The sequence below is a fragment of the Gorilla gorilla genome, chromosome 23 (genome assembly GCF_029281585.2).
Source record: "Gorilla gorilla gorilla isolate KB3781 chromosome 23, NHGRI_mGorGor1-v2.1_pri, whole genome shotgun sequence".
NCBI classification, from domain to species: domain Eukaryota; kingdom Metazoa; phylum Chordata; class Mammalia; order Primates; family Hominidae; genus Gorilla; species Gorilla gorilla.
Genome location: NC_086018.1, coordinates 27,830,274 through 27,857,771, shown reverse-complemented (window position 1 = coordinate 27,857,771; position 27,498 = coordinate 27,830,274). Strand labels below are relative to the sequence as shown.

At 49.0% G+C, this 27,498-nt stretch overlaps 1 protein-coding gene across 19 annotated transcripts in view; it reads left to right on the top strand.

Annotated features, from left to right (window-relative positions):
• The window catches only part of ASCC2 (activating signal cointegrator 1 complex subunit 2), a 50,071-nt gene that overhangs the window by 17,398 nt on the left and 5,175 nt on the right, over positions 1 to 27,498 (top strand). For all 19 annotated transcript variants that reach the window (XM_055374153.1, XM_019018577.3, XM_004063256.4 and 16 more), the window contains 10 exons: positions 5,016 to 5,083; positions 6,323 to 6,433; positions 7,548 to 7,660; positions 12,938 to 13,012; positions 14,218 to 14,325; positions 14,569 to 14,637; positions 14,832 to 14,906; positions 16,296 to 16,488; positions 19,017 to 19,231; positions 20,134 to 20,253. In XM_055374153.1, coding sequence (XP_055230128.1) covers positions 5,016 to 5,083; positions 6,323 to 6,433; positions 7,548 to 7,660; positions 12,938 to 13,012; positions 14,218 to 14,325; positions 14,569 to 14,637; positions 14,832 to 14,906; positions 16,296 to 16,488; positions 19,017 to 19,231; positions 20,134 to 20,253 — 1,147 coding nt within the window. The remainder of the gene's footprint in view (positions 1 to 5,015; positions 5,084 to 6,322; positions 6,434 to 7,547; positions 7,661 to 12,937; positions 13,013 to 14,217; positions 14,326 to 14,568; positions 14,638 to 14,831; positions 14,907 to 16,295; positions 16,489 to 19,016; positions 19,232 to 20,133; positions 20,254 to 27,498) is intronic.

The window sequence follows — 27,498 nt, the reverse complement described above, 5'->3', positions numbered from 1 at the left end:
GTGAATTCCTCTTTAAATTGTAGCTCATGGAGCTGGGCCTGGCACAGAGGGGTGTTCACCCTGGACACCCTTGCCAGCTCTCCTCACCTGGAGACTGTAGGACACAGTCTTCTAAATACCTAGTTACAAAACTGAGTTATCCCTTATAATGGTCACTTTCCTTTATTCTTTCCTTCCTTTTTTTTTTTTTTTTTTTTTTTGTTTATTGAGATGGAGTTTTGCTCCTGTTGCCCAGGCTAGAGTGCAGTGGCGCAATCTCGGCTCACCGCAACCTCCGCCTCCCAGGTTCAAGTGATTCTCCTGCTTCAGCCTCCGAAGTAGCTGGGATTACAGGTATTTTTAGTAGAGATGGGGTTTCTGCACGTTGATCAGGCTGGTCTCGAACTCCCGACCTCAGGTGATCCACCCGCCTCGGCCTCCCAAAGTGTTGGGATTACAGACGTGAGCCACTGCGCCCAGCCTTTTCTTTTCTTAATGGTAAAGATAATATGTATTAATTTAAGAAATTTTGAAAGGATATAAAGTATAGTGAAGCAGGAAAGCAGTTACCAGATTTCTACAAGAAACAACCATTTGGTTGTTTTTTCCTTCTAGTCTTTTCTCTGTATTTTTCTTAAACCATACTTGATCATAATGTATATGAAATTTTGCAGCCAGGTGAGGTGGCTCACGCCTGTAACCCCAGCACTTTGGGAGGCCGAGGCAGGCAAATCACGAGGTCAGGAGTTCGTGACCAATCTGGCCAACATAGTGAAACCCCGTCTCTACTAAAAATACAAAAAATTAGCCGGGTGTGGTGGTGTGCACCTGTAATCCCAGCTACTTGGGAGGCTGAGGGAGGAGAATCGTGTTAACCCAGGAGGCAGAGGTTGCAGTGAGCCAAGATGGTGCCACTGCACTCCAGCCTGGGCGACAGTGCGAGACTCCGTCTCAAAAAAAAAGAAAAAAAGAAATTTTGCATCCAACATTTTCACTGGAATAATCTCTGGTTTCTCATTCATATCTAATTATTTCCTGATCATCAGTTAATCTTTTTTTTTTTCCAGCCTGGGAAACACAGCCACACCCTGTCTCTACAAAAAATTAAAAATTAGTCAGGCGTGGTGGCATGCCCCTGTAGTCTCAGCTACTCTGGAGGCTGATTCTGGAGGATGCCTTGAGCCTAGGATGTTGAAGCTGTCGTGAACTATGATCACACCACTGCACTCCAGCCTGGGTGACAAAGTGAGATACTGTCTCTTAGACCCCGACTAAGAAAGACTCCTAGTAATTTTACCACATATTGAGAGGATGGAGCAAGTGAGCACCAGAAGGCACAGTTAGAGAAACAATTCTTAGGCCAGTTTGCTTAGAGAGGGGAGCATTCCAGGAGGGCAGCAGCAGGAGACGGGGGAGGGGGATTTGGAGCCTTGGAGCCGGATTGGGAAGGGCTTCATGCCAGGCTTTAGCACTTGGGGAGTGGTATTGCTTGGTGGCTAAGAAGACAGGCTTTGAAATTGAACTGCCTAATTCACACCACAGCTCTATTCCTGGCTGTGTCCCCTTAACCAAGTCAATTAACTACTCTAAGCCCCAGTTTTTTTCATCTGCAGAATGGGAAGACTAATAATATACCTACCCATAGGATGGGTGCAGGGATTACATAGGGTTGTTGAGGCCGGGTCTGGTGGCTCACGCCTGTAATCCCAGCATTTTGGGAGGCCGAGGTGGGTGGATCACCTGAGGTCAGGAGTTTGAGACCAGCCTGGCCAATATGGCGAAACCCCATCTCTACTAAAAATACAAAAAATTTGCAGGGCGTGGTGGCAGGCACCTGTAATCCCAACTACTCGGGAGGCTGAGGCAGGAGAATCGCTTGAACCTGGGAGGCGGAGGTTGCAGCAAGCGGAGATTGTGCCATTGCACTCCAGCCTGGGCAACAAGAGCTAAACTCTGCCTCAAAAAAAAACAAATTGGGTTGTTGAGATAGCATGAGTAGAGTGCTCAGGACCGTGCCTGGCATGTCACAGCCATTGGTAAGCATGAGCTCTTACTGTGATGAGACCGCGGAGCCTCCAGGAGCTTGGAGCAGGGCAAGGAGCCATCTGGTAACAAGATTCATCTGGCCATGTGCAGGTGGGGAGGGTAGAGACAGGAGGCCTTGTAGGAGGTGGGCACATCTGTGTGGGCTTGAAGGTGAGAGCCTGGCTGGGCTGCTGGGGAAGAAAAGGAAATCCAGGAAGCAGATTTAAGCAGGGCTTGGTGAGGTCAGCTGGAACAGGTGTTGGTTGCAGGAAAAAGGCCCTTTGGGAGGTGGGAGAGGGAGCTTTGGGTAGAGGCGAGGTTCAGCATGGGACCTATTGGTTGTAAGATGGCTGCAGGTATCCAGAGGGGACTGCGTGGTGATGGGAGAGTGAGAAAGCCTACTCACTTACTGCCTGGGCTCCTAATCGTCCAGATCACTGACTCCTTTGAGAATCAGATGAAAACTTCTGTCCAGAAAAATGTCCTCCCTCATAGATTCTGAGGTGTTTTTAAGAGTTCTCAGACCTTGAGGTTGAGAACCCTAAACTGGCTTATTAAGAAGAGCCCCTTCTTTGGCTCCTAGAGGGGAGTCAGCACAAAAGAAGTCAGGACCAGGCCTCAGGAGCCGTGTGTGTGTGTGTGTGTGTGTGTGTTGTGTGTGTGTGTGTAGGCAGGGAGTGAGAAGTGTGTGTGTGTGTGTGTGTGTGTGTGTTGTGTGTGTGTGTGTGTGTAGGCAGGGAGTGAGAAGGGGCCTGCAGTTTCTGTCTGTCTCTCTCAGTCTCTATCACACACACATACACAGCAGCTCTCTTTTTAACCTTTGAGCAGAAGGCACAAGAAGGGGCAGCCGCCAATTTCTATACCGCGGAAACTCAGGCAAAGTGATCACTTGTAAGAGGATTGACAAGTGAAAGAAGGTGGGAGAAAGGGGACTGGTTGAGTGTTCTGTGAGTAGAAGCCCAGTTCCTTACCTTGCTTTTTTTTTTTTTTTTCCAAGCAATCCTCCCACCTTGGCCTCCTGAGTACCTATCCCAATCCCCCACCTAACTTTTTTTTTTAACTTTCAAGGCTGGTATTGTGCATCAACAAGTATAATTTTGAAAGCAAGCCCTTTCAGTTAGACTCTCGACACTGCTTTGCAAACCAGGAATGACTTGGGCCTTGGCCCAGTTGTGGACTGCAGTGATCTACTTGGCAGTATCTCCATTCACCCTGGGTTTCTGAACTGCTTTCATCTGAGAAGGGACATTTCAAAGGATGCCATTGCTATTCCTTACATTTTTATTATTTCTTTAGGAGATCAAAAGTTACATCGTCACTGTCATTAGAATCAGATGAAGGTGAGGAAAGGGACTTAGAAGACCCCAAGGATAGAGTATGAAATTTGATGTATACTGATGCATGTAAAACCTCGCTTTACTCAGGCTGCAGCACTGGAAGGATCATGAGAGGGTGCCTCCCCAGTGCGAAGTGGTTGGGATGCTTTGGAGAACATGGTATGGCCCTGGGGGTTGTAAGAGGAGACCTCTCCTAATGCCTGGGTCAAGAGGCACTGCGTGGAGGAGGTGACACCTGCCTTATGGTGGAGTTAGCTCTAGGAAGGCACCCCAAACAGAAGGCGGGGACAGGGATGGTTTTCTGAGGTTGAGAATGGTGTGAGGGAGGAGTGTAGTGTAGGGAAGGGGGAAAGGGTGGCCTGGGATACCAGCAGAGGCCAGATCTCACAGGGCCTTTTGTGCCATGGTCAGGAGTTTGGACTTAACCTTGAGGGTTTTTTAGGAGGAACAGAGTTTGGTGGGGAGATAGCTCTGTCGTTCCTTGCCTATCAGGAGTAGGAGGTGGGTGCAGATGGTCTGGGCACACCTTCACAGGTTATGGGATCAGCACCCATCTGGCGGTGGGAGGTGCTGAGCAAGTGCAGGCTGGTAAAACTCAGCTTTCTGGACTCAAGAAATGCAGTGGCATCCAGGAAAGTGCTTACAGAAAGTCCAGCCACCTAGTGACTTGCTTACTCACCCAGCCCTATCTGGTTTTTGAACTCATTCATTTTTTAAATCCTCCAGGGTCCAGCAAGGGCTGCAGGGTCATCAATAAGGAAACCAAGGACAGACCTGCCCAAAGGCAGAGAACACCTAGAATTCAGAACGTCCTGACCATCAGCCAGCCTTAGATGCTGGGATTATAGGGGGCCAAGAACCCTGGCTTCTTAAGGGCATTGGCATTTCACATTGTCACGTCCCCAAGCTAGCTGTGATCTTCCCTCCCTCCCTCCCTCCCTCTCTCCCTCTCTCCCTCTCTTGCCATTTGGGCAGCTGGAACACTTGGTTTCTGTTCCAGTTACCATATGCTCGAACCTACGCACTCACAGCGGCAGCACTTGGAGAATAGTAAACACTTGGAGACAAGCTTCATCTTATAGGAACAACTGCAAGTGTGTGGTAAATCTATCTCCAAGTCCTTCTCAGGCCTCTCACCTTGGAGTAGGATGGATTAGTATGGTTAGCATATCTAAAAGTGAAAGGTATGAAATTTCCGGAGAAATATCTCCCTGGAATCTCCTCATATTATTGGAGAGTCCTGGATTATTGCATCCATGTTTCTTGAGCAAAGAGATCCTATCTGCTAATTTTCCTGGATGACTTAACTCCAACTTGCAGAGCCAAAGCTGTCATAGGAGGCAGGGTACCCAAGTGTGATCACTCCTTGGGGACATCAGTGTGAGCTGGTTTGACCAGGGCGGGTCTTTTATGTAATTCACTAGGCAGAGGTACTTAAAAGGTTAAATCATACTGAGCAAGGTCCCTCCCCCACCCTGGGGAAGCTTCTAGGCTGGGCCAAAGCTCAGTGCCAGCAGGGCCTGGGGCCAGGACTCGTCCTAGGTCCTAGCTGCAGATAGGATTAGGAAAAGGGAGAAAGGTCACAGACCTGCTGGCAACCATTTGTAATGTGTCCTCTTCGCTGCCCTGAGCCCCCACCTTTTCTCAATTCCAACCTTTCTCTTCTCTTTTTAGGAAACATCTTTACACAGCAGCCAAGTTACTACAGTGACCTGGATGAAACCCTGCCTACCATCCTTCAGGTACCGGCTCTTGGCCCTGCGCAGGGGAGGTTGAGCTTGGAGGATAGGCCACCTCCCCAACTCAATGGTGTTTCCTGACTTTCCTGGAGGAGCTGAGGAAATGTTTATTCCCTGACTCCCGCATCTCCCCAGACAGTCTCTTTGTCTTACCCCTGACTACACCTCTTTAAATTTGCCCTTTTCCCTTTTGAACAAGACTTAAGCCTAAGGGCTGGCTGGCTGGCGCTCATACAGACAGAGTTTGGCTTGCATTTTTTGTTGCTTGCCAACAGCCATATGCCTCTAAGGATATCCCTCTAAGAGACCAGTGTTTCTAAAAAAGTAGCTTTAAAGTTTTACAAAATTATTTCATGAAATAATGTTCATTGTAGAAAATTCGGAAAATAAAAAATGAAAGAGGAACATTATCATTCCCTCATAATCCCACCACCAAGAGATATCTACTGTTCACAGTAAGTTTTGGAATCCTTACATGCTAGCCTCCTTAAAATGGCACAGTCACTTCAGTGCCTACAATGGACCGTTTTTCTCTCACTGTTGACTTGTCTTATTTTCAATGTAGTTTCCATAAATAGCCATCTACAGGGGTTCTAAAGATTTGTTATACATTGCTAAAGTATATCTTAAATGTTCATTATACTTGCCTGGCCTATACGGTCAGATAATATCTACAGGAATCTGGGAGGATTTTCTTTTTTCTTTTTTTTTAAAGACAGGGTCCTGCTCTGTCACCAAGGCTAGAGTGCAGTGGCACAATCATAGCTCACTGCAGCCTTGAACTCCTGGGCTCAGTTGATCCTCCCACCTCAGCCTCTCAAGTAGCTGGGATTACAGGTACACATCATCTTGCCCAGCTAATTTAAAAAAAATTTTGTGGAGATGGGGGTCTCACCATGTTGCCCAGGCTGGTCTTGAACTTCCGGCCTCAAATGATCCCCTATCCTTGGCCTCCCAAAGTTTGGGGATTACAGGAGTGAGCCACCACACGTGGCTCCAGGTTGTCTTTTTAATCCTCTTCGCCCTCCTTTAAGAAGGATGCTCCCATCATCCCCGTCTTACATAGTTTTTACTCTGACCTCACTCTTGGAGAAGGTAATTGTCTCAGCTTATATCCTGGAAACATGGGTAAATATTCTAGAAACTCCAAGGCAGTTTTCAGATCACCTGACCCTGGCTGCTGCCAGGGGTCCTAGCCCTGGTTCAGTATGATGTGAGAGAGCCCGTTCTTGTCTTTCACAGGTCTTCAGCAATATCCTCCAACACTGTGGTTTGCAAGGGGACGGGGCCAGTACCACACCCCAGAAGCTCGAGGAAAGGGGCCGATTGACCCCCAGTGACATGCCTCTCCTGGTAAGGTTGCCCTTCAGCCCAGTCTCTTTCCTGCTGGGTCCCTCCAACCAGGGCCTAGCTACCCAGAGGCTGGGAAGATTGCCCCAGTAGAGGACCCAGTGGCCTCTTCCCTGCCCAGGGCCCCTTCCTCCAGCACAGTGAGCAACTATTATGTCCCATCACACAGGTTTAGAGCATTTTCAGCTGGCTTGGATTTCTCTCTGGGAGCTTCATTTATAGAGTAGTGGAAAGAACTGGGGAATAAGGATTCAGAGTCCTCATTTATTTCAGTTTGACATGTTCATTTGTGAGTTATTCATTGAGCCATTTATTCAGTGGACTTATATTGAGGAGTCCCGAGCATGTGCCAGACCCTGTGCTATGCCTGGAGGTAAAGCAGTAAACAAAAGCAGACTGGCCCCTGCAGTCATGGAATTTAGAGTTGACAAGGGTGACAGATAGAAGGCAAACATTCAGGAAGCCTCGACATGTGTCAGGTGCTGCCCTAGCCCTGGAGATAGAACAGGAACAAGGCAGCTATGAGCTGTCCTCCTGGAGATGGTGATCTCATTTCAGAAGGGCACGTGGCAGGTGCTGTGGGAGCAAATCATTTTACCTCTCGGAACCTCGGTTTCCTTTTCTGTAAAATAAAGATCCTCAACAGCTTCCCAGCCTACTTTTCAGAGTTGTCATGAGAACCAGGAAAGTGTGTAAGAAACTTAGAAGAAAGTGTTTTGTATACCCTCTTCAAGATGTGAAAAACCTATGGACTTAATATTCTTGTCCTGCCTCGGATGTTCCTTCTTTGCATGATGTCTTCAGATTCAAGAGTTGGTTTTCCTTTAGCTTAGAAGAGGGAACTGTATTATCTTAGAACTGGAAGTAACCCTAGCAGTGATTGGGTGTAAGGCCATTGGAGTAATGACCTGAGGCTTAGAGAGGTTAGGTGACTCACCCAGATCGTGCTCTTGAAGATGGACCAGCCAGGCTTTGCCTGGGACCTCCAGTGTTCTTTTCCTCCCATGTAACATCCTGCCTGTTTGGGACCCTGACTGTTTTAATGTTGTCTCAGGCGCTCTGCAGATCTGTATGTGTGGGCAGAGGAGAATAATGCAGTGTATTCTTTTGGCAACAGGAATTAAAGGACATTGTTCTCTACCTTTGTGATACCTGCACCACACTTTGGGCCTTTCTGGATATCTTCCCTTTGGCTTGCCAGACCTTCCAGAAGCATGACTTTTGTTACAGGTAAGGTGATAGTTCTGGCTGTTGAAATAGAGGTACTGGCTTATGTACTAATTTAACAAATATTTACTCATTTAACAAATATTTACTGGGTGCTTAGAATGTACCAGTCCCTCTTCCAGCCTGGGGATGCAGCAGTGAAAACGACAGATAAGCCTCCTGCTTGTGTGGCGCCTGCATTTTAGAAGCACTCCCATTTTTGGCCAAGACCAGGATAGGGTAGGGAAAAAAAAAATACACACACACATACAATGGGCTGGGTGCGTTGGCTCATGCCTGTCATCCCAGCACTTTGGGAGGCCGAGGCGGGTGGATCACCTGAGGTCAGGAGTTCAAGACCAGCCTGACCAATATGGTGACACCCCGTCTCTACTAAAAATACAAAAATTACTGGGCATGGCAGCATGCACTTGTATTCCCAGCTACTGAGGAGGCTGAAACAGGAGAATCACTTGAACCCGGGTGGCGGAGGTTGCAGTGAGCTGAGATCGCACCACTGCACTCCACTCTGGGCGACAGAGCAAGACTCCATCTAAAAAAAAAAAAAAAAAAAACGCACAACCAAGAATAGTTTCAGTTCAGTAGAGTAGCCTGGGGGGAACACACACTAGGAAACAACAGGAGTGCTCCAACATGGAGCTGGGAGATCACCCTTGAAGGATGTCTTGAAGGAACAGCTATCTTCCAGACAAAGAAAAGTTCCCATAGCAGGAAGGGCATCCTAGGCAGGTGAAGTGAAGCATGCGGAGGCCCAGAGAGAGAGCCGGGGAGTGAAGTGTGACATGAGGCAGAGGGTGGGGACACACAGAACAGCAGGAAAACAAGCCAGTAACAAGAGCCCACTTTGGGTAAGTCAGTAGAAGTCAGATCGTGGGGAACCTGGGATGTGCTGGCAGGGCCTTTATGCTGTAGGCAGTGGGGAGCCCCTGGAGGCTTTTATCCAAAGGAGCTGTTAGAAAGATCCTGGTGGGATGGAGACAGACATGAAGGAGAATATGAGCCAGGGAGGCAGACCCACTTTGCCCTCTTAGCACCAAGAGTATCTGTTGCTTGTGCAGTAAGAAAGGGGTGGGTGTGGGCATTCCAGGCCAGGGTGAAAGGGTTGGCAACCTGCGTATTGCCTGGCAGTTGTGGGCACAGGCCTCTTCCCAGTGGCCTCTGATTGTCACTCTAGCAAGACGTTTCTCCCCACCATTTGTAGCAGCTTCTGGGAGCTGCCCAACTCCGTCCATTCAGCTGCCTGTCCATTCTGTCATTTACTCACCCATTTAACAAAACATTTATCTAGTCCTTACATGTGCCAGAGATGGCAGCTGGTGCTGTGACCCCTCCCTGGTCGCCTCAGCTTATAAAAATCAGACATTAGGGTTATTGAGCCTCCCAGAGAATGTTAGGATAACCTGCTGCCCGCCATTTTCCCCAGAAGAGAGGGGTATGTAGCTGTCCACTTTTTTAAAAAGGTATCTTTTCTCATGATAAAAGCAGCATGTGCTTGTAGAACATTTGGAAAATCCAGAAAAGTAGGAAATTAAAATCACCATAAGAAATCATACTATTCTTAGAATTTCGTACCTTGCATATTTTCGCTTATCATAGGCATTTTCCCATTTTGTTAAAGTGTTTCCCCAAATGTGGCACAGATTGCTTTTGAAAGGCTTGGAGATGGGGAAGGGATAAGTTTTGGAAGAGCTGACTTTACTGCAAGGGACAGCAGAGGCAGGGGAGAAGCTATACCCATCTCAGGGTGAGGAGGAAGAAAGGGAAACACTTTTGACTAAAGGCAACACTGCCTTTGACCCACGAACACCCTGGGGCTGACCCAGCCTGCTCCAACTGTGCTGGAGGCCAGGAACGCCCTGCTGAGCAAATACAGCCACCTCAGTTCTCCAGGCCTCTCTGAAAGTGGTTACAGTTGCCCAATCAGCTTTGTTGATAATCCCTCTCAAAATAACCTTTTTCCTCCTTCCTTTCCCATCTACTCAAGTATAGCTGAGTATATCTCTTTCTGCCCTTTTATGAATAAATAATACATTCACATGGCTCAAAACTCAAAAAGTATAAAATACACACTGGAAAGTCTCCCTTTCTGCTTTCGCAGTTCTATTATTCACATACAGCCATCGTCATTAGGTTTTTTTGGTGGAATTTTCCAGAGATATGCAAGAATATATGCACATATGAGCAACTATGCACATTATATGTCTCCCTCCTTTTAAAAAATTTAAGGCTGGCATATTATGAGTATTTACTGTTTGCATTTTACTTTTTTACTTAGCAGTGGTGCCACACCAGTGCATTAAGCACCCTTTCTCTAATGTCTTTGGTATGGCCAGGTAGAATTCCACTGTATGGAATACCAGATCCCATAGATGGTCCTTTAGGTTTTTTTCAGTTGTTTGCTATACAAAAAAATACTACAGAGGCCAGGCGCAGTGGCTCATGGCTGTAATTCCAGCACTTTGGGAGGCCAAGGCAGGCAGACCACTTGGGGTCAGGAGTTCGAGACCAGCCTGGCCAACATGGTGAAACCCCACCTCTACTAAAAATACAAAAATTAGCTGGATGTGGTGGCACGCACCTCTAATTCCAGCTATTTGGGAGGCTGAGGTGGGAGAATTGCTTGAAACCGGGAGGCGGAGGTTGCAGTGAGCAGGGATTGCACCACTGCCCTCCAGCCTGGGCAACAGAGGGAGACTCTGTCTCAAAAAAAAAAAAAAAAAAATTACAAAGAATAACTTTGCACACACATTATTTGGTATCTCTGTGAGTATATCTGAGGAATAATTCCTAGAAGTAGACTAGCAAGGACAGATGGTATGTACATTTTTAATTTCCATAGATCTTGCCAAATCGCCCTCCATAGGGGTTGTTCCAATTTACTCTCCCACCAGCAACATATCCTGGCAACAGCTGAATCTGTTTAGGCCAAACTGCCCTCTCTGTCATTTTTCTGGACTATGCTGTGGGCCTAGTAGGGCCTGCCTCTTTTGGTCTAGTTACCCTTTGTTACATATAGCACTGTAGTAGGATAGACATTGCCAGAAACCAGCCAACTGACAGGCACGTGTTTACAGAGGACTTGCTCCAAATTCAGCACCAACCTAGACACTTAAGCTGCAGTTCCGGCTTTGGGAAGCTTAAGATGTTTGGGGGAAGAATTATACCACAGAAAAGAGGCAGCTGCAATTTCACTTGCCAGGGCAACAGGGCAATATATTCCACATGCAATGCATCTAGTTCTGGAAAGGAAGAATGCCCATGAGTGAGCATAATCAGGAAGTGCATGGGAGGAGGTGGGCCTGGAATGCTGCATGGAGGAGGAGGAGAATGAGGAGAAAGAAGAGAAGAGCAGTGGCCAGCATTAGCCTGAGAGGAAGCCAGAGGGCTGTGGGAGTGCTGATCTCTGGAAGAATGTTGAGGGGTTGTGCGGCTGGGATGGAGAGTTTGAATTTGAGTTGGGAAAGGGTGGTATGAAATCACCTAGGTGAGAAGCAAGATTGGCTATATACTGTGACAGATATGGATGTACCAGAGAGAATAATTATGGTTTGCTGTCATAAGAGGTAGGGAGCTGCTAGCAGCTGTTTTTCTTTTCTTTTTTTTTATTAGTATATTTATTTGAAAATAATTTCATATAAATTATTTTTAATTTTACAATTTTTAAATTTTTTTTTGGGACAGAGTCTTACTCTGTCACCCAGGCTAGGGTACAGTGGCACAATTTCAGCTCACTGCAACCTCCACCTCCCAGATTCAAGCAATTCTCCCTCCTCAGCCTCCCGAGTAGCTGGGATTACAGGTGCCCGCCCCCATGCCTAGCTAATTTTCGTATTTTTAGTGGAGACAGAGTTTCCCATGTTGGCCAGGCTGGTCTCAAACTCCTGACCTCAAGTGATCTGCCCACCTCAGCCTCCCACAGTGCTGGGATTACAGGCATAAGCCACCATGCACAGCCTTAATTTTATAAAAGTTTTAAGCCAGGTACCTGTAATCTCAGTGTCTTGGGAGGCTGAGGCAGGAAGATCGCTTGAGCCCAGGAGGTCAAAACTAGCCTGGGCAATATAACTAGACTTCGTCTCAAAAAAAAAATTTAATTAGTTAATTAAAAAGTTATAGAAACAGTGCTAACTGGCTTAACTCATAAGCCAATGTAGAAAATATGATACATTTACTTTTTTCTTAAATTTTTTAATTATTATTTTTATTTTAATATTTTTTTTATCATTTCCAATGGGATTGGGAAAAAATCATGAGAACATTTAGCCTATTTTGACCAAATACAAATATTGTGTTGAGATTTTCATGTTAAAATATATATATATTTTTTTTTTTTTTTTTTTGAGACAGAGTCTCACTCTGTTGCCCAGGCTGGAGTTCAGTGGGGCGATCTTGGCTCACTGCAACCTCCACCTACCAGGTTCAAGCAATTCTCCTGCCTCAGCCTCCTGAGTAGCTGAGATTACAGGTGTGCACCACCACTTCTGGCTAATTTTTGTATTTTTAGTAGAGACGGGGCTTCACCATGTTGGCCAGGCTGGTCTCAAACTCCTGACCTCTAAGTAATCCACCCATCTCGGTCTCCCAGAGTGCTAGGATTACAGGCATGAGCCACCGCACCCAGCCAGAACAATTTTTTTTTTTTTTTTTTTTTTTGAGACAGGGTCTCCACTCTGTCACTCAGGCTGGAATGTAGTGGTGTGATCATGGCTCACTATAGCCTTGACCTCCTGGCCTACTGCCTCAGCCTCCCAAGTAGCTGGGGCTACAGGTGTGGACCACCATGCCTGGCTAATTTTTGTATTTTTTGTAGAGATGGAGTTTCACCAGCCTGTTTCCCAGGCTGATCTTGAGCTCCTGGCTCAAGCAATCTTCCTGCCTCAGCCCCACAAAGTGCTGGGATTACAGGCATGAGCCACTGTGCCTGGCTAACTGACAGTTTTTGAGCAAGAAAATTACAAGCAAGTAATCTTGGATCTGCTTCTCAAACTTCAGTGGGTTCCGAGTGGCCTTCTGATTCCTCTGTTAGTATGAGCCTATCTGGGTCTTAGTTGCCCATCTGAATGAGGGACATGGCTATGGGTCACTTCTTATGAGCTGTTCCTGGGACCAGCCCCAGTGGGTCAGTCTGGGGTGAGCTCAGGGAAGAACCAAGGGGTCCCTGGAGAAAATTGTGTGGAAAAAGAAATGGGCCTTTCCACTCCCTGGGGTTTGCTGTGATGTTCTTATGAAGTGTGGTATTTATGAACTAATCCAACATTTTCCCTGTGTGTGCCTGCACAGACTAGCTTCCTTCTACGAAGCAGCAATTCCCGAAATGGAGTCTGCAATTAAGAAGAGGAGGCTTGAAGATAGCAAGTGAGGCGGGGACAAAATTAAGAATGTTGTTGTGGGACAGAGAGGCCCGAGCAGGGCCCTGCCTTCCTTGGGCATTAGCATCCCCATCTCTAAGACAAGTGGGTGGAACCAGGGACTGTGCAGCTTTGAGCTTCTGCATCCCTATCTAGCCACTTCCTGACCTCTGCATTTGTTTTTTTTGTTGTTGTTGTTGTTGTTTGAGACAGGGTCTTGCTCTGTCACCCAGGCTGGAGTGCAGTGGTGCAGTCACGGCTCACTGCAGCCTTGACCTCCTGACATCAATCAGTCCTCCCACTTCAGTCTCCCGAGTAGCTGGGATTATAGGCGTGTGCCACCACACCCGGCTAATTTTTGTATTTTTTGTAGAGATGGGGTTTTGACGTGTTGGCCAGGCTGGTCTTGAACTGCATTTTTTTTTAAACTCTTAGCATATTAAAAAAATATATATGTTCTCTGTAAAGACTTGTATGAAGACCTAACATGAAAGACTGCAACAACTAGAGTTAAGTGTTACTAAACACCATGAAGGAGATTTGACCCAAAGTCCTGCTTGTACTAAGGCAATTATGTCTATTAACCCAATCCCCCAAAATACCATGATGGCTGGCCCCTGCATTGAAGCCCTTCCCTCAGCTGTTACTCCATGCTCTTGGTACTCAGCCTGCTGGTTCCTGACCCACTGTTTGAACTGAGAAGCAGCCCTGAAAGCAGCTGTCTTCTCTAGGCCTGTGGCTTTTGCCAGCTGCTCTCAGCAGTGAATTGTGAGGCCTTCTCTGCTCCAGGGAGGCACCTGCAACTGCTGGGGAGAAGCTCCCTTTGTGCCTTTTTTTCTTTTTCTTTTTCTTTTCCCTTTTTTTTTTTTTTTTTTTTTTTTGAGACAGGGTCTTGCTCTGTCACCCAGGCTGGAATGGCACCATCATGGCTCACTGCAGCCTTGACCTCCCAGGTGAATGCGATCCCCCTGCCTTAGCCTCCCCAGGAGCTGGAACTACAGGCCTGCATCACCACATTTGACTAATTTTTTGTATTTTTTGTAGAGACAGGATTTCACTTAGTTGCTCAGGCTGGTCTCAAACTCCTGGGGCTCAAGTGATCCTCCCACCTCAGATTCCCAAGATGCTAGGGTTTCAGGTGTAAACCACTGCACCTGGCCCCTCAGGGCCTTTTTGTCTCCTAAACCTGTGTCTTTTTTCTCTCTGGCCTAGGCTTCTTGGTGACCTGTGGCAGAGGCTCTCCCATTCCAGGAAGAAGCTAATGGAGATTTTCCACATCATCCTGAACCAGATCTGCCTCTTTCCCATCCTAGAAAGCAGGTAAGCCCTCAGGAATTGCCTCCTGGTGGAAGAGTCTCCTCCCCAAGCCCTTCAGGAGCGTTTCCATTATTTCATCTTGGCTTCCTCCACTGCACTGGGGTTGGCTGAACAGAGATGAGAAACCAAGAAAAATGCCTCATTCCTCCACTGGGCCCCAGCCTTGAAGAGGGGCAGGGGGTGTGTAAAGGAGCTGCAGCTCATCTTGCATTGCATGAGCTCATCTTCCCTGGTGTCCTGTTCTAGCTGTGACAACATTCAGGGCTTCATCGAAGAGTTCCTTCAGATCTTCAGCTCCTTGCTGCAGGAGAAGAGGTGAGTGTGGCTGAGCTGGCCTGGGCCCGTGACCCTCCCACAGGTCCCCAAGAGACCTTACATGATAGACCCCCGCTATAGGCCCACCACAGCTCTAATAAGGTCGGGCTGCAAACACAGGGAGTGGCCTGCAGCAGCACAGCATTCCTGTGGCCCCAGCTCTGTCCATCCCATCTGCTCTCACCTGCCTGCAGGTTCCTCCGGGACTATGATGCACTCTTCCCCGTGGCCGAAGACATCAGCTTGCTGCAGCAGGCCTCGTCAGTCTTGTATCCTTCTACCATAGCCCACTACGACAGGGCCCAGCTTGACTAGGTCAGAGGTGAGACAGGCTGCTGGAACCCAGAGGAGTGGAAAGAGGTTTAGCCCCAGAACGCATGGGTCAGCCAGCTGTCCGAGGTGGCCTGCCAAGGTCCCAGCCTTGCCTTTTCTAGAGGAGATGGCTGCTCTGATGCTTGGGGCAGGGGAGATGCAGTGCTATTTTCCGTCTGTGTTTCCTGAGCATCTGGGCCTATGTGACCAAGATGGACTCAGCCCCTCCTCACAGCAGGAGGGGAGGTGGACAAGTAAACAGGCAGTTAGATAGAGCGTCACGTGGGAAGATTTCAGAGGGCAGGAAACCAGAGGTGGCACCTCACCCAGCAGAGCTCTGGGTGGGGGTCTCAGATGGAAATGATGTCCAAGCAGAAGAGCAGCAGAAAGAATGGGAGAGCACCAAGCCAGGAGCAAGGACAAGGACAAGAATGTTCGCAGTGGACAGAGGACAGAGAAAACAGGCTCTTTAGAGCCACAGACGTCGTGTATAGAGTACAGGGGGCAGTCCTTAAGGAGGGGTCTCCCAGGAGGAGGAATTGGGGTGTTGCAGGTGAGGTGAAGGCCAGCAACGTGCACAGCCCTGGGGTGACCATCACTAAGAAGTTTGGGCTCTGTCCTGCAAGCACTGGGGAGCGCGGAAGGTTGTGAAGCAGGAGGTGACATGGGCAGTTCTATACTTTGGAAAAGCTCTGTCTGGCCCAGGGAAGAGAATGGACTGGCCCGGGACCACCGTGAGGCTCGGGCCAGTGAGGAGGCTGTTGCTGGCATCCAAGCATGGATGATGAGGGTTTGGACAAGAAGCAGAGTGAGGGAGTCTAAGGGGACTCTCAGATTTCTGGCTTGACAGTGCCCAGGGTGGTTAACAAGGAGGAAGGACAGGGAGGAGCAGCCAGCTTATGGGTCATTTTGGTGGTTGCGGTAGATTGCTCAGTCCTGCTTCAGGGACACCTGATGGCCCACAGCCTTTGCAGAATGCCCTCAGCTGGTTGGACAGGAAGCCCAGTGGCAGTGGCCCTACCACACCCTCCTCCTGGCAGTCAGTACAAAAGAGGAGCTGCTGGCTCGTCCATACCTGTGCCCCAGGACACTCTGATGGCAGCCCTGGCCCTGTCTTTACTCAGAGCTGCTTTCTGCTGAGTGGCAGGCACTAGTTTGTGAGGCCAGAGTGGCTGTAGTCTGACCCATTTTTCCATGCAGCCCAGGTGCCCGTGGGCTATACCACTTAGGTATAGCCCAGAAAGCCCCTGGCAGGAACCATGTGGTCAGATGCTGGGGAGGGACTGAGAAATTATGCTGCTTCAGAGCTAGGAGCCTAAGACAGACCCCTTAACAAGTCCTCACAGGGACGAGACGCGGACTGCCTACATCCTCCAGGCAGTCGAGAGTGCATGGGAAGGGGTGGACAGACGGAAAGCCACAGATGCTAAAGACCCATCGGTGACTGAGGAGCCTAATGGGGAGCCTAACGGGGTCATGGTGACAGCAGAGGCAGTCAGTCAAGCATCATCACATCCGGAGAACTCGGAGGAAGAGGAGGTATGTGTCTGAGTGGCGCTTTTCCCTCTTTGCTTGTCCCTCCTTGGCCCTATCTGAGAGGCTGGGGCAGCAGGAAACCTCCCTTCTTTGCTTTTATACTCAGGGAAGAAGTTTTTTTGGGGAATAGACAGCCTCAAGCAACTGGTCAGCTCTGTGCTGCCTTTAGAGGGTCCCAAGCTGGGGGCATGCTGGACTGTGTGTGAGGAGAGAGCAAGTTGCTTCAACTATCGAAGCCTTAGCTTCCCCTCTATAAAATGAAGAGACAAAACTTTCCATGAATGTTTCCATGAGCCCTTCCCGGAGCTCTCCTCTAAATAGATAAAAGTGGAGCTCCTTTGGTTGCAACTGGGAACAGTGCCAAGTCCCATGGTTTGGCCTTCTTGGAAGTCCCTCCGTGGGGCTCCAGGATTCCACTGAACCAGTGTAGAAACCTCGGATCTGGTGCCTTCTCTCCAGGCTTTTCCAGGACTGGCCAAATCTGTGGCTGTCTTGATTGGCCACCAAGGCCAGGACTCTCCCCTGCATGTTGGGAGGCAGCATGATAAGAGAGATGAAGACCACACAGACTCGGGCCAGGCAGCTCAGGGGTGTGACCTGGTTCTGCCACTTGGCAGCTGTATGGCCTTAGGCACGTCACTCACGTTGAACCTTGGTTCCTCATCTATAAGGTGGGGACAGATGTAGTGCCCACCTCCATGAGGTGTTGGGATTCCCAGAGCTATCACATGGAATACCCTGAGCCTGACTGGCCTTCAGTGCTCCATTAACAAATGCCACAGTCCTTCCTCCCAGCCCAGACCCTGGGATTCCCAGAACTATCACATGGAATACCCTGAGCCTGACTGGCCTTCAGTGCTCCATTAACAAATGCCACAGTCCTTCCTCCCAGCCCAGACCCTGTGATTCCTGCAGGGCCTTGGAGAATAATGGCCTCCTTCACCTTTTCCCACCTTCTTCCCCATTTCGCTTCTTAGCAGAGTCATGGAGATTTGTATTGCTGTGATCTGTAAATTTCCTTAAATTAAAAGGCTAACACAATTAAGTCACATTGAGCAATATATAAAATGCATGCCCCTTACTTAAAAAAGAGATCGTAATTAAAGGGGAGCATCTCCACACAGTCCAGCTCTGGTGGTTGATGTTCGCCTCCACCGTCAGTCAACTTGTTGGAAAAGGACCTTGGATTATTAGGAAGAATTGGTAGAAACCAGGGCTGTTTATGGAGGGCCTGGCCTGTGCCAAGTACTGTGCTCACTGGGTTTTGTGCCATCTTTGAACTATTTGAAACAACCCCATGAGGTGGGTGGTATAGGCCCATTTTATAAGGAGGAAACTGAGGTTCAGAGAGGGGAAGCATCCTGCCCAAAGTCACACAGCCAGTAGCCCAGCTGGTAAGTCATACAGTCCCTTCAAAATTTTAATTTAATTTAATTATTTATTTTGTTTGTTTGTTTGTTTTTTGTTTTTTGTTTTTTGTTTTTTTTTTTGAGATGGAGTTTCACTCTTATTGCCCAGGCTGGAGTGCAATAGTGCGATCTCTGCTTACTGCAACCTCTGCCTCCTGGGATCAAGCGATTCTCCTGCCTCAGCCTCCTGAGTAACTGGGATTACAGACACCCACCACCACACCCAGCTAATTTTTTGTATTTTTTTTTAGCAGAGATGGGGTTTCACTATGTTGGTCAGGCTGGTCTCAAACTCCTGACCTCAGATGATCCACCTGCCTCAGCCTCCCAAAGTGCTGGGATTATAGGCATGAGCACCACACCTGGCCTAATTTATTTTATTTTATTTTTTATTGTTTGAGACAGGGTCTTGCTCTGTCACCCAGGCTGGAGTGCAGTGGCTTGATCAAGCTCACTGCAGCCTCAACCTTCTGGGATCAAGTAATCCTCCCACCTCAGCCTCCTAAGTAGCTGGGACCACAGGCGCACGCCACCACGCCTGGCTAATTTTTTTAGTAGAGACAGGGTTTCACTGTGTTGCCCAGGCTGGTCTCAAACTCCTGAGCTCAGGCAGTCCACCCGTCTCGGCCTCCCAAAGTGCTAGGATTACAGGCATGAGCCACCACACCCAGCCACCTGGCTACTTTTTAAAATTTTTTGAACAGATGGGGTCTTGCTGTGTTGCTCAGGCTGGTCTAACTCCTGAGCTCAGGTAATTCTCTTGCCTCAGCCTCCCAAAGTGCTGGGATTACAGGTATGAACCACTGTACCCGGCCTTAAATTATTTTTATTTTTTATTGTTTATTTTCCTGGATATGTAGTAGGTGTATATATTTATAGGTTACATGAGATATTTTGATACAGGCATGCAATAATCATAACAATCATGAGCCCCCTTTTTCACAGAGAAGGAAATGGAGGCTCAGAGAGACTTGAGTCACTTGACAAAGTTCCCACAGGCAGGAGGGGTAATCCCAGGACTTGAACCAGATCCCTGATGCCTAGTCCAGTGCTGTATGGGGCCTGTGGCCCTATCACCAGCCCACTTAGCCTTCCCCTTCTTGGCTCTGGCTCTCACTACAGTGCATGGGAGCAGCCGCGGCTGTGGGCCCTGCCATGTGTGGGGTGGAACTGGACTCACTCATCTCCCAAGTGAAGGACCTGCTGCCAGACCTTGGTGAGGGCTTCATCCTGGCCTGCCTGGAGTACTACCACTACGACCCAGAGCAGGTGATCAACAATATCCTGGAGGAGCGGCTGGCCCCCACCCTCAGCCAGCTGGACCGCAACCTAGACAGGTGGGAGAGACAGGTGGGAGGAGGCTCCCACTGCCCAGGCTGCCTCGGGGTGGGGCCCCTTCCTCTCTTCCTTCCCTCATTCATGGCCCAGGACTCAGCTTGTTCTCTCTTCCCAGCCATTTAAACTAAAGCCCTCTTTGGGGAAACATAAAAACCTTAGGCCCTACAGGAGTTTTTTACTTGCCCCAGGCAGGGCAGAGAGTGTACACATCCCTGCCACACTTTGTGGGAAGGCTGATTAGAGCGCCATGGATGTGTCTTCAGGGATGTAACACACGGTTGTTGAGCCCTTCTGATCCCCTACATTCCTGACCTGCCCCTGTCATTACGACCTTCCCAGTAGATTTGTGAGAGAGGATGGCCACAGCGTCTCACTTTCATCACACCCACCATTTATTTGGCCCACTGCTGCTCTGAAGGCCCCATGGGACAGCAGGAACCAGTGCCCAAAAGGGTGTTTCTTCCATGAGCAAGTGATGTTTACCAATCACTTGTTAACTTGAGAAATTAGCTTTGTGCCTTTGGACAAGTTCCTCAGCCTCTGAGGCACAATGAGGGCTCTGAGGCACAATGAGGTTGAGTGATCTGTGACTACTGATCTTATGCGACTATTATGAGCATTAAATGTGGGATAGCACTTTTAAGAAACAGAAGGAAACCCTGTGTGAATGGCATGCAGGGAATGAGGGGGAGCTTTGTTTGAGGTGTGGCTGCATACCCAGGCAGAGGCCAGATCAGGCAGCGGCTTATCTCCCTCTTCAAGGTTTTGAGATTGTGTCCTAGGAGTGCCTGTTGAAGGGAACTGAAAAATCCGATGGATTTAATACAGCAGGGGGAAGTGGGGTGCAGATTGCATCAGCTGGCAGGGCCCCCTTAAATTGCTCTCTGTGTCCCCCACCCAGAGAAATGAAACCAGACCCTACACCCCTGCTGACGTCTCGCCACAACGTCTTCCAGAATGACGAGTTTGATGTGTTCAGCAGGGACTCAGTAGACCTGAGCCGGGTGCACAAGGGCAAGAGGTGAGTGCAGTGGGCCATGGGGTTCCGATACCCCGACTCTGGAAGTGCAGAGAGGACACAGGGAAACCAAGGGCTCCATCTTCGCAGAATTGGCCATGGAGTATCAGCACAGGGATCCCTTCACAACCCTAGACCTGTGCACCCCCAGTGGTTAGGAGCAGGTTCTCTACTGATCAGGCTTCAGGTTCTGACTCTGTGCAGGGAGGCTGTTAGTGAATCCCCCCTGTTGATAGCAAAAGGCCAGAAGGGCCAAAACTATCCCCCTCTTCCCTTCTTCTTACATCTTTTAATGTGTTAACCGTCAAATCACTGGTGGACAGTGCTTCCCAGAAACCACTCTTTGACCTGATTTTCCCCAGGCTGTGAGAAAATTAAGGACTTTGAGCTTTTCAGAAGGTGAACATATTCCACTTTAAGGCCTTTCTATTTATTTTTATTTTATGTCCTTCCTACTTTTTTGGCATTGAAAGTCCGTTCATGATTTATCCATTTATTCAACAAATATTTGTCTAATACTTACAGCATTCTAGGCTCTGGATTAATTAGGTTCTGGGGATATAGTGGGGAGTGAAACAGACACGGCCCCTGCCTACGTGGAGTTTGCATTAATCAACTCATCAAACAAGCAACATCAAATTGCAGGTATAACAAATACTACAAGCTGGAGGTGCACAGAATTCTGAGCCTTTGGTAGGGCTTCACCCCAGTCAGGAAGGCTCCTCTGAGAACATGACACGGGACCGAGAGCTAAAGGGTGAGGAGGGGTCAGTTCTGCAAAGGAGGGAAGGAGAAGCTTCCCAAGCAGAGCAACAGGGACAGTGGTCCCGAGGCCATAGTGAGCACAGCAAAGGGTCCCATGAACCGACAAAGCCAGCATATTTTATGTTTTGAAAAGATCAGGGCTGGGTGCAGCGGCTCATGCCTAGTCCCAGCACTTTGGGAGGCCAAGGCAGGTGGATCACTTGAGTCCAGGAGTTCGAGACCAGCCTGGGCAACATGGCGAAACCCCATATATACAAAAAATACAAAAATTAGCCGGGTGTGCTGGCACACGCCTATAGTTCCAGCTACTCTGGAGGCTGAGGCGGTAAGATCGCTTAAGCCCAGGAGGTCAAGGCTGCAGTGAGCTGTGATTGTGCCACTGTACTCCAGCCTGGGTGACAAAGTAAGAACCTGTCTCAAGAAAAAAAAATAAGAGAGTTCACCCGGCTTTGGAGTGATAACCCATCAGAGGGACAGAGAGTCGGATGTCATGGTAAAGAGTACAACATCCAAGTAGAGAACAGCAAAATAAGATGTATTCTAGTCCCCCAAAGTTCTGCATGGAATCTAGAAATCAGGGGACCTCTTTACAAGTACAGGCTGCTCTTTCACCATCACGTGGATGGGGACCGTGAGGTTCAGAGAGGGAGGAGACCAGCCAGCCTCATTCCTGTGGTAGGAGCCCCAGTGGCGGAAATGCCAGCTGCTTCTTCAGTTAGGGCCCTGTGCTGTTACCCCTCCCTAGGGCTGTCCACTGCTAAAAGCTTGGCTGGCTGAGGGCTTGGGGAACTGGCGCAGGGCAACTACAAAGCCGTCTGGCTGGCTGGACAGGAAGCACTTGCAAACTGCTTAGTCATACACATTGCAACACCCCCAGATCCCAGCCTAGAGATGTTATCCTGCATCATTGCGACATCCCCAGATCCCAGGCCAAAGATGTTATCCTGGATCAGTGGCCGCTATTCCAGGCCAGCATGGCCCTCTGTAGCTCCAGCGGTGGGCAGGGGGCAGACAAGGGGTCCTCCAGGCTGGCGAGAAGCCTGGCCCCCTGCTCCAATCCAGGGAGCCTGATTGGTAAGTTCCCCACAGAGATTAGCCATCTCTGGACATGGCCTTTCACCTTGATCTGTGGTTTTGTCCAGGGCCCATGGTATTGTAAAGTCTCATCTCACCCCACCTAGGTCATAAGTCACCTACGAGCATTTGCCAAGGGGCTGGTCCCAGCTGTCAGGGTCAGCAGAGTGGCTGGCATTGAGGTGGCCAGGTTTCTGGAACACTGTGCCCTTGTTCCTGGGGCCCTCTGGGCTGCCACGTGGAGAGACTCACTGTGCTGGGTAGCCCAGGGGCTGCAGATTGCAAAGAGGCAAAGCCTCCATTCATGTGTTCATTATTTATTTATTCATTCAGCAAATATTTATTAAGAGATTTACTAGCACCAGATCCTATGCTAGACACCAGGGAAACAGGGTGAGCTGGATACCCAGGCCTTGCCCTCAAATGATCATGAGAAAGACCATTAAACAAGTAAGGACAGAGTGGGAGGTGCTGGGGTGGGGTACACAGGAACTTCGGCAGGGACACATGTCCTAATCCCATGAGAAATTAGGTAGGACGCTGCAGATGGTAGTGGAGTTAAAATGTGTTTGTTGTTGAATCAGATAGGCTGTACTCAGTGCTTAAGTAGTAAGGAAATCTGTTCCCTTGCATGACAAGGCGGTGTAAGGTAGGGCCGTCTAGGCTTGGTTGACCTATCATCCAGAATGTATCTTCCCAGTCTCTTGGGGCCTCACTTCGTGGTCAGGCTACTTCCTTTGAGGCTGCAGGGGGGCTGCAGCTGTTTCTACTATGGCTTCCAGACATGACAGTGCCAGGAGATAGTCCAGACCAGGTCTTCCTGTGTCTCTCCTAGAGCCTAGGATACCTTTCCCAGAAGTCTCCAATACCCCTCATATCTCATCAGGAAAACCAACTCACAGGGTGCATGCAGGCCTGGAGCCCAGGGTGAAACGGAAAGGTAGAAAGACCTAAAGAAAATGTAGGGTCTGTTTGGAGAATGGGTGAGGTGCAGCATGGCTGTTGTGGAGACATCAATACATGTGCTACAGGTATATCATAGCCAGTGAAGGAGTCAGTGGGCAAGAGGCAGGGTCCCCTAATCCCTTTGGACCATTCCATGGTGCCCTGGAAGATAACATGTGTTCTAAAAATGTCTGTGCCGGCCGGGCGTGGTGGCTGTAATCCCTGCACTTTGGGAGGCCAAGGTGGGTGGATCACCTGAGGTCAGGAGTTCAAAACCAACCTGGCCAACATGGTGAAACCCCATCTCTACTAAAAATACAAAAAACTAGCTGGGCATGGTGGCAGGCGTCTGTAATCTCAGTTACTCGGGAGGCTGAGGCAGGAGAATCATTTGAACCTGGGAGGTGGAGGTTGCAGTGAGCCAGGATCACACCATTGCACTCCATCCTGGGCAACAAGAGTGAAACTCTGTCTCAAAAAATAATAATAATTAAAATTTTGTTTTAAATGTCTGTGCCCTTGGTCTGCCTTTTGGGGAGTCGCAGAGCACATTAAGGCTCTGAAAAGTCCTGTAGTAAAAGAAACAGGATTCACTTTGTTGAGCCCAGAAAGTGCTGGATCTGCTTCGACATGTCATTTCTTTCTCACATCAGCCCTGGGAAGTGGGTGCCAAGAGAAGGAACTGAGACTTCGTGAGGATAAGGGACTTGCCTGTGGTCACACAGCCCAGGAAATGGCAAAGCAGACCTGAATCAAGAGACCTGTGTCTGGCCCTGGCTTTGCTCTTAGTAGCTGTGTGACCTTAAGAGGGTTGTTCTGCCTCTCTGGATCCCCTGATTCTTCACCTGGAAAAGTAGGAGTCTGTTGCTTCCACAGGCTCTTTAGAAGTTCAAAGGCAGGAGTCACCCTGCTAAGGACCAGTTTGAATTGGGCCTTGAAGGACAGGCTTGAGGAGATGAGGAAGGGAAAGGTGGCGAGGTTTCAGGGGCACCTGCATATTCCCAGGGCTTGCTCCCATCTTGGAGGCTGAGGAAGCTACCTGCTCCAGAGGGTCTCTGCAGCCACCATTGCCTGTGTTTCCAGGCTTGACTGAAGTTCTGGCCTCTGATGCATCTTTTCCCAGCTGGCTTTGGTCCTGATTTTTCTTTTTCCTTTCTGGCTCCAAATGAGGTCTGGGGCCAAGGTTGCACCTCCCTGGACAAGCTGCCCAGGTGCCCGGGCTTCACTGTCCCTACCTGTGTCTTCTTCCAGGGCACAGCTAGGGTGGGTGGAGCTTGCCATGCTTCTCTGCCTGGCCCTGCCAGGGAGCCACATAACCAGAGGTCACACAGCATGAAAGAACTGCCCCACTGCACAGAACCAGGGACGGGATGGACCAGAAGCCGAAGGTGTAGCAGAAAGGATGGTGACGCCTCTCATTCTTCCTCAGTCTCCTGGCCCAGCGCAGGTCCTGGAACCTATTAGGCCCTTAGGAAATATGTGTCAAATGCATGGGTGTGCTCCTACCAGTGGCACCTACCACCTGAACAAGCTTGGGCTCCTTTTTCTTCCTCTCTACCTCTTTTTCAGCTTAGCAAAGAAAACCAGGTACAGGGCCAAGGTCACAGTCACAGGCCCCTTCCCTGGTGGATGTGAAAGATTTCTTTGAACTGAGATTTCTCCCTAGTCTAAATCAAGTGCACCATCCCTCCTGCCATACCTTGGGGCTCCTGGTCCAATCAAGTAACCCCCTACCGTGGAGCCTCCATTACCCCTTCCTACAGACGCCCAGCCAGACCTCCTGAACCAAGTTCATTCCCTTTGTTTCCAGGGCTTCCGTTCAGCACATTTCGTGTTGACTGGTCTGTCATCTCCACTACACTGAGTTCATGAGGACAGATCTCTATTTTCTTCATTTCTGAATCTCTCCCCAACTCAGCCTCATACCCTGCCCGGCACAGAGCAGGTCCTTAATAAAGACTACTAAAAAAAAAAATACAAAAAATTAGCCGGGCTTGGTGGCACACACGTGTAGTCCCAGCTACTGGGGAGGCTAAGGCAGGAGAATCGCTTGAACCCGGCTGGTGGAGGTTGCAGTGAGCTGAGATCACGCCACTGCACTCCAGCCTGGGCAACAGAGCAAGAGTCCGTCTCAAAAAAAAAAAGATGTGAAGGGAGGCAAACCCTAGCCCGCCACGCTGAAGGCTGCAGTCCTGACCTGCCCTGGCTGCCAGGCAGATAGCCCGACAGACTGAGATGGACTCAGACGCCTGCCTCTCCCTGCACCGAAAGCCAGTTAATAGAAGATTTTTATGGAAGCTGTCTTTGGCTTTGTGTCTTTTCTTTTTTTTTTTTAATTATCTTACCCTTGATACATTCCAGAGACCCGATTTCACAGCTAAGCTGGATTTTCTTGCCTGGCATCTCATATTGATTTTCCCCTGCAGGGCTAGAAGCTACATTCCACAGGCCTGGGTATGTTTCTGACAAGCCAGGTTTTTTCACAGGTTTGCAAAGCCATGAGTTGAGAAGCCTCAGTCCCTGCCAAGGCTGTGCTGCAGCTCACTTGTGACCCAAACATGTTCCTTCTCCCACCCAATGCACCCGAGTTTCCTCATCTGTAACGTGGCCAGAGTTGGGCTTCCAAACATTTTCTTCCAGTGAAATTTTACATGGAAACTTGAGCTGTGGAAGAGACAGAAGGCTGCTGTAGTGAGGTGGGGGTGATAGGAAGAGGACTGGGAACCCCCTTTTCTTATACCCCAAACATCCCTATGGCTCCCTTGAGCTCAGTCAGAAAGCCACATGTGGCCTTACTGCTTCTTAAATTTTTGTTTGTTGGCAAGGAAAGGTCATTTTTGAAAAAACAATAAACGAATAACAATTTTAAAATGAAAAAAAATTTTGTTTAAGAGATCCAGGCTGGGCACAGTAGCTCACACCTGTAATCCCAGCACTTTGGAAGGCTGAAGCAGAGGATCACTTGAGCCCAGGAGATGAAGACCAGCCTGGGCAATATAGTGAGACCCTGTCACTACAAAAAATTTAAAAATTACGCTGGGCACGGTGGCTCATTCCTGTAATCCTAGCACTTTGGGAGGTTGAGGCAAGCGGATCACTTGAGACCGGGAGTTCCAGACCAGCCTGGCCAACATGGCAGATACCCCATCTCTATAACAAAATACAAAAATTAGCCACGCATAGTGGCACGCACCTGTACTCCCAGCTACTCAGGAGCCTGAGGCACGAGAATCGCTTGAGCCCAGGAGGCGGAGGTTGCAAGATCATATCACTGCACTCTAGCCTGTAACAACAAAAAAAAAAGTTTTAGACAACTCCAGGTGCTTCCAAGCAGTAACCACTGTCATTTGGCGTGGGGCTTCCTAGCCTTCTGTCTGCATTGTCATGCATGGGTGTGTGGCCATAGAAACAGAGTTAGCGTGGTTTGCTTTTGGGATCATACTGTGTGCATTTTTCTGTAGCTTGCTTGTTTTCCTTGGGAATAAGTGAGAATTCTTTCCGCATCAGCACAAATAGATCAATGTCTTTCTTGACAACTACCACACAGTGATCTAATACAGATGTGGCACAGTTCATTTGGCTCTTTCATTCATGATGGACATTAGTTGCTTTCCATTTTTCACTGTTGCAAACAATGCTGAAAAGAAAATCCCTAATCAGACCTCTGTACACACAGCTGGTGTTTCTTTAGGGCAGATGCCTTGACAGGGAATATCCTGGTTGAAAGGTGCGCACATTTTACCTTTTTTATTTATTTATTTATTTTGAGACGGAGTCTTGCTCTGTCGCCCAGGCTGGAGTGCAGTGGCGTGATCTCGGCTCACTGCAACCTCCACTTCCCACGTTCAAGCAATTCTCCTGCCTCAGCCTCCCGTGTAACTGGGATTACAGGCACCCGCCACTATGCCCGGCTAATTTTTGTATTTTTAGTAGAGACAGGGTTTCACCATCTTGGTCAGGCTGGTCTTGAACTCCTGACCTTGTGATCCACCCGCCTCAGCCTCCCAAAGTGTTGGGATTACAGGAGTGAGCCACTGCGCCCAGCCCCATTTTACCTTTTAACAGTGGCTCTTGGCCGGGCGCAGCGGCTCACGCCTGTAATCCCAGCACTTTGGGAGGCTGAGGTGGGGGGATCACTTGCGGTCAGGAGTTTGAGGCCAACCTGGCCAACATGGTGAAACCCCATCTCTAATAAAAATACAAAAATTAACCAGGCCTGTAGTCCCAGCTACACGGGAGGCTGAGACAGAAGAATCGCTTGAATCTGGGAGGCGGAGGTTGCAGTGAGCCGAGATCGTGCCACTGCACTCCAGCCTGGGCGACAGAGCAAGACTTCCTCTCAAAAAAAAAAAAAACGGTGGCTCTTGGGATGCCCTCTAAAGTGGCTGGAGCCATCCTTATGGGCACCAGCAGCAGTGACAGTCCCACCCTCCTACGCCCTCACCAATGCTTGATTTCATTTGT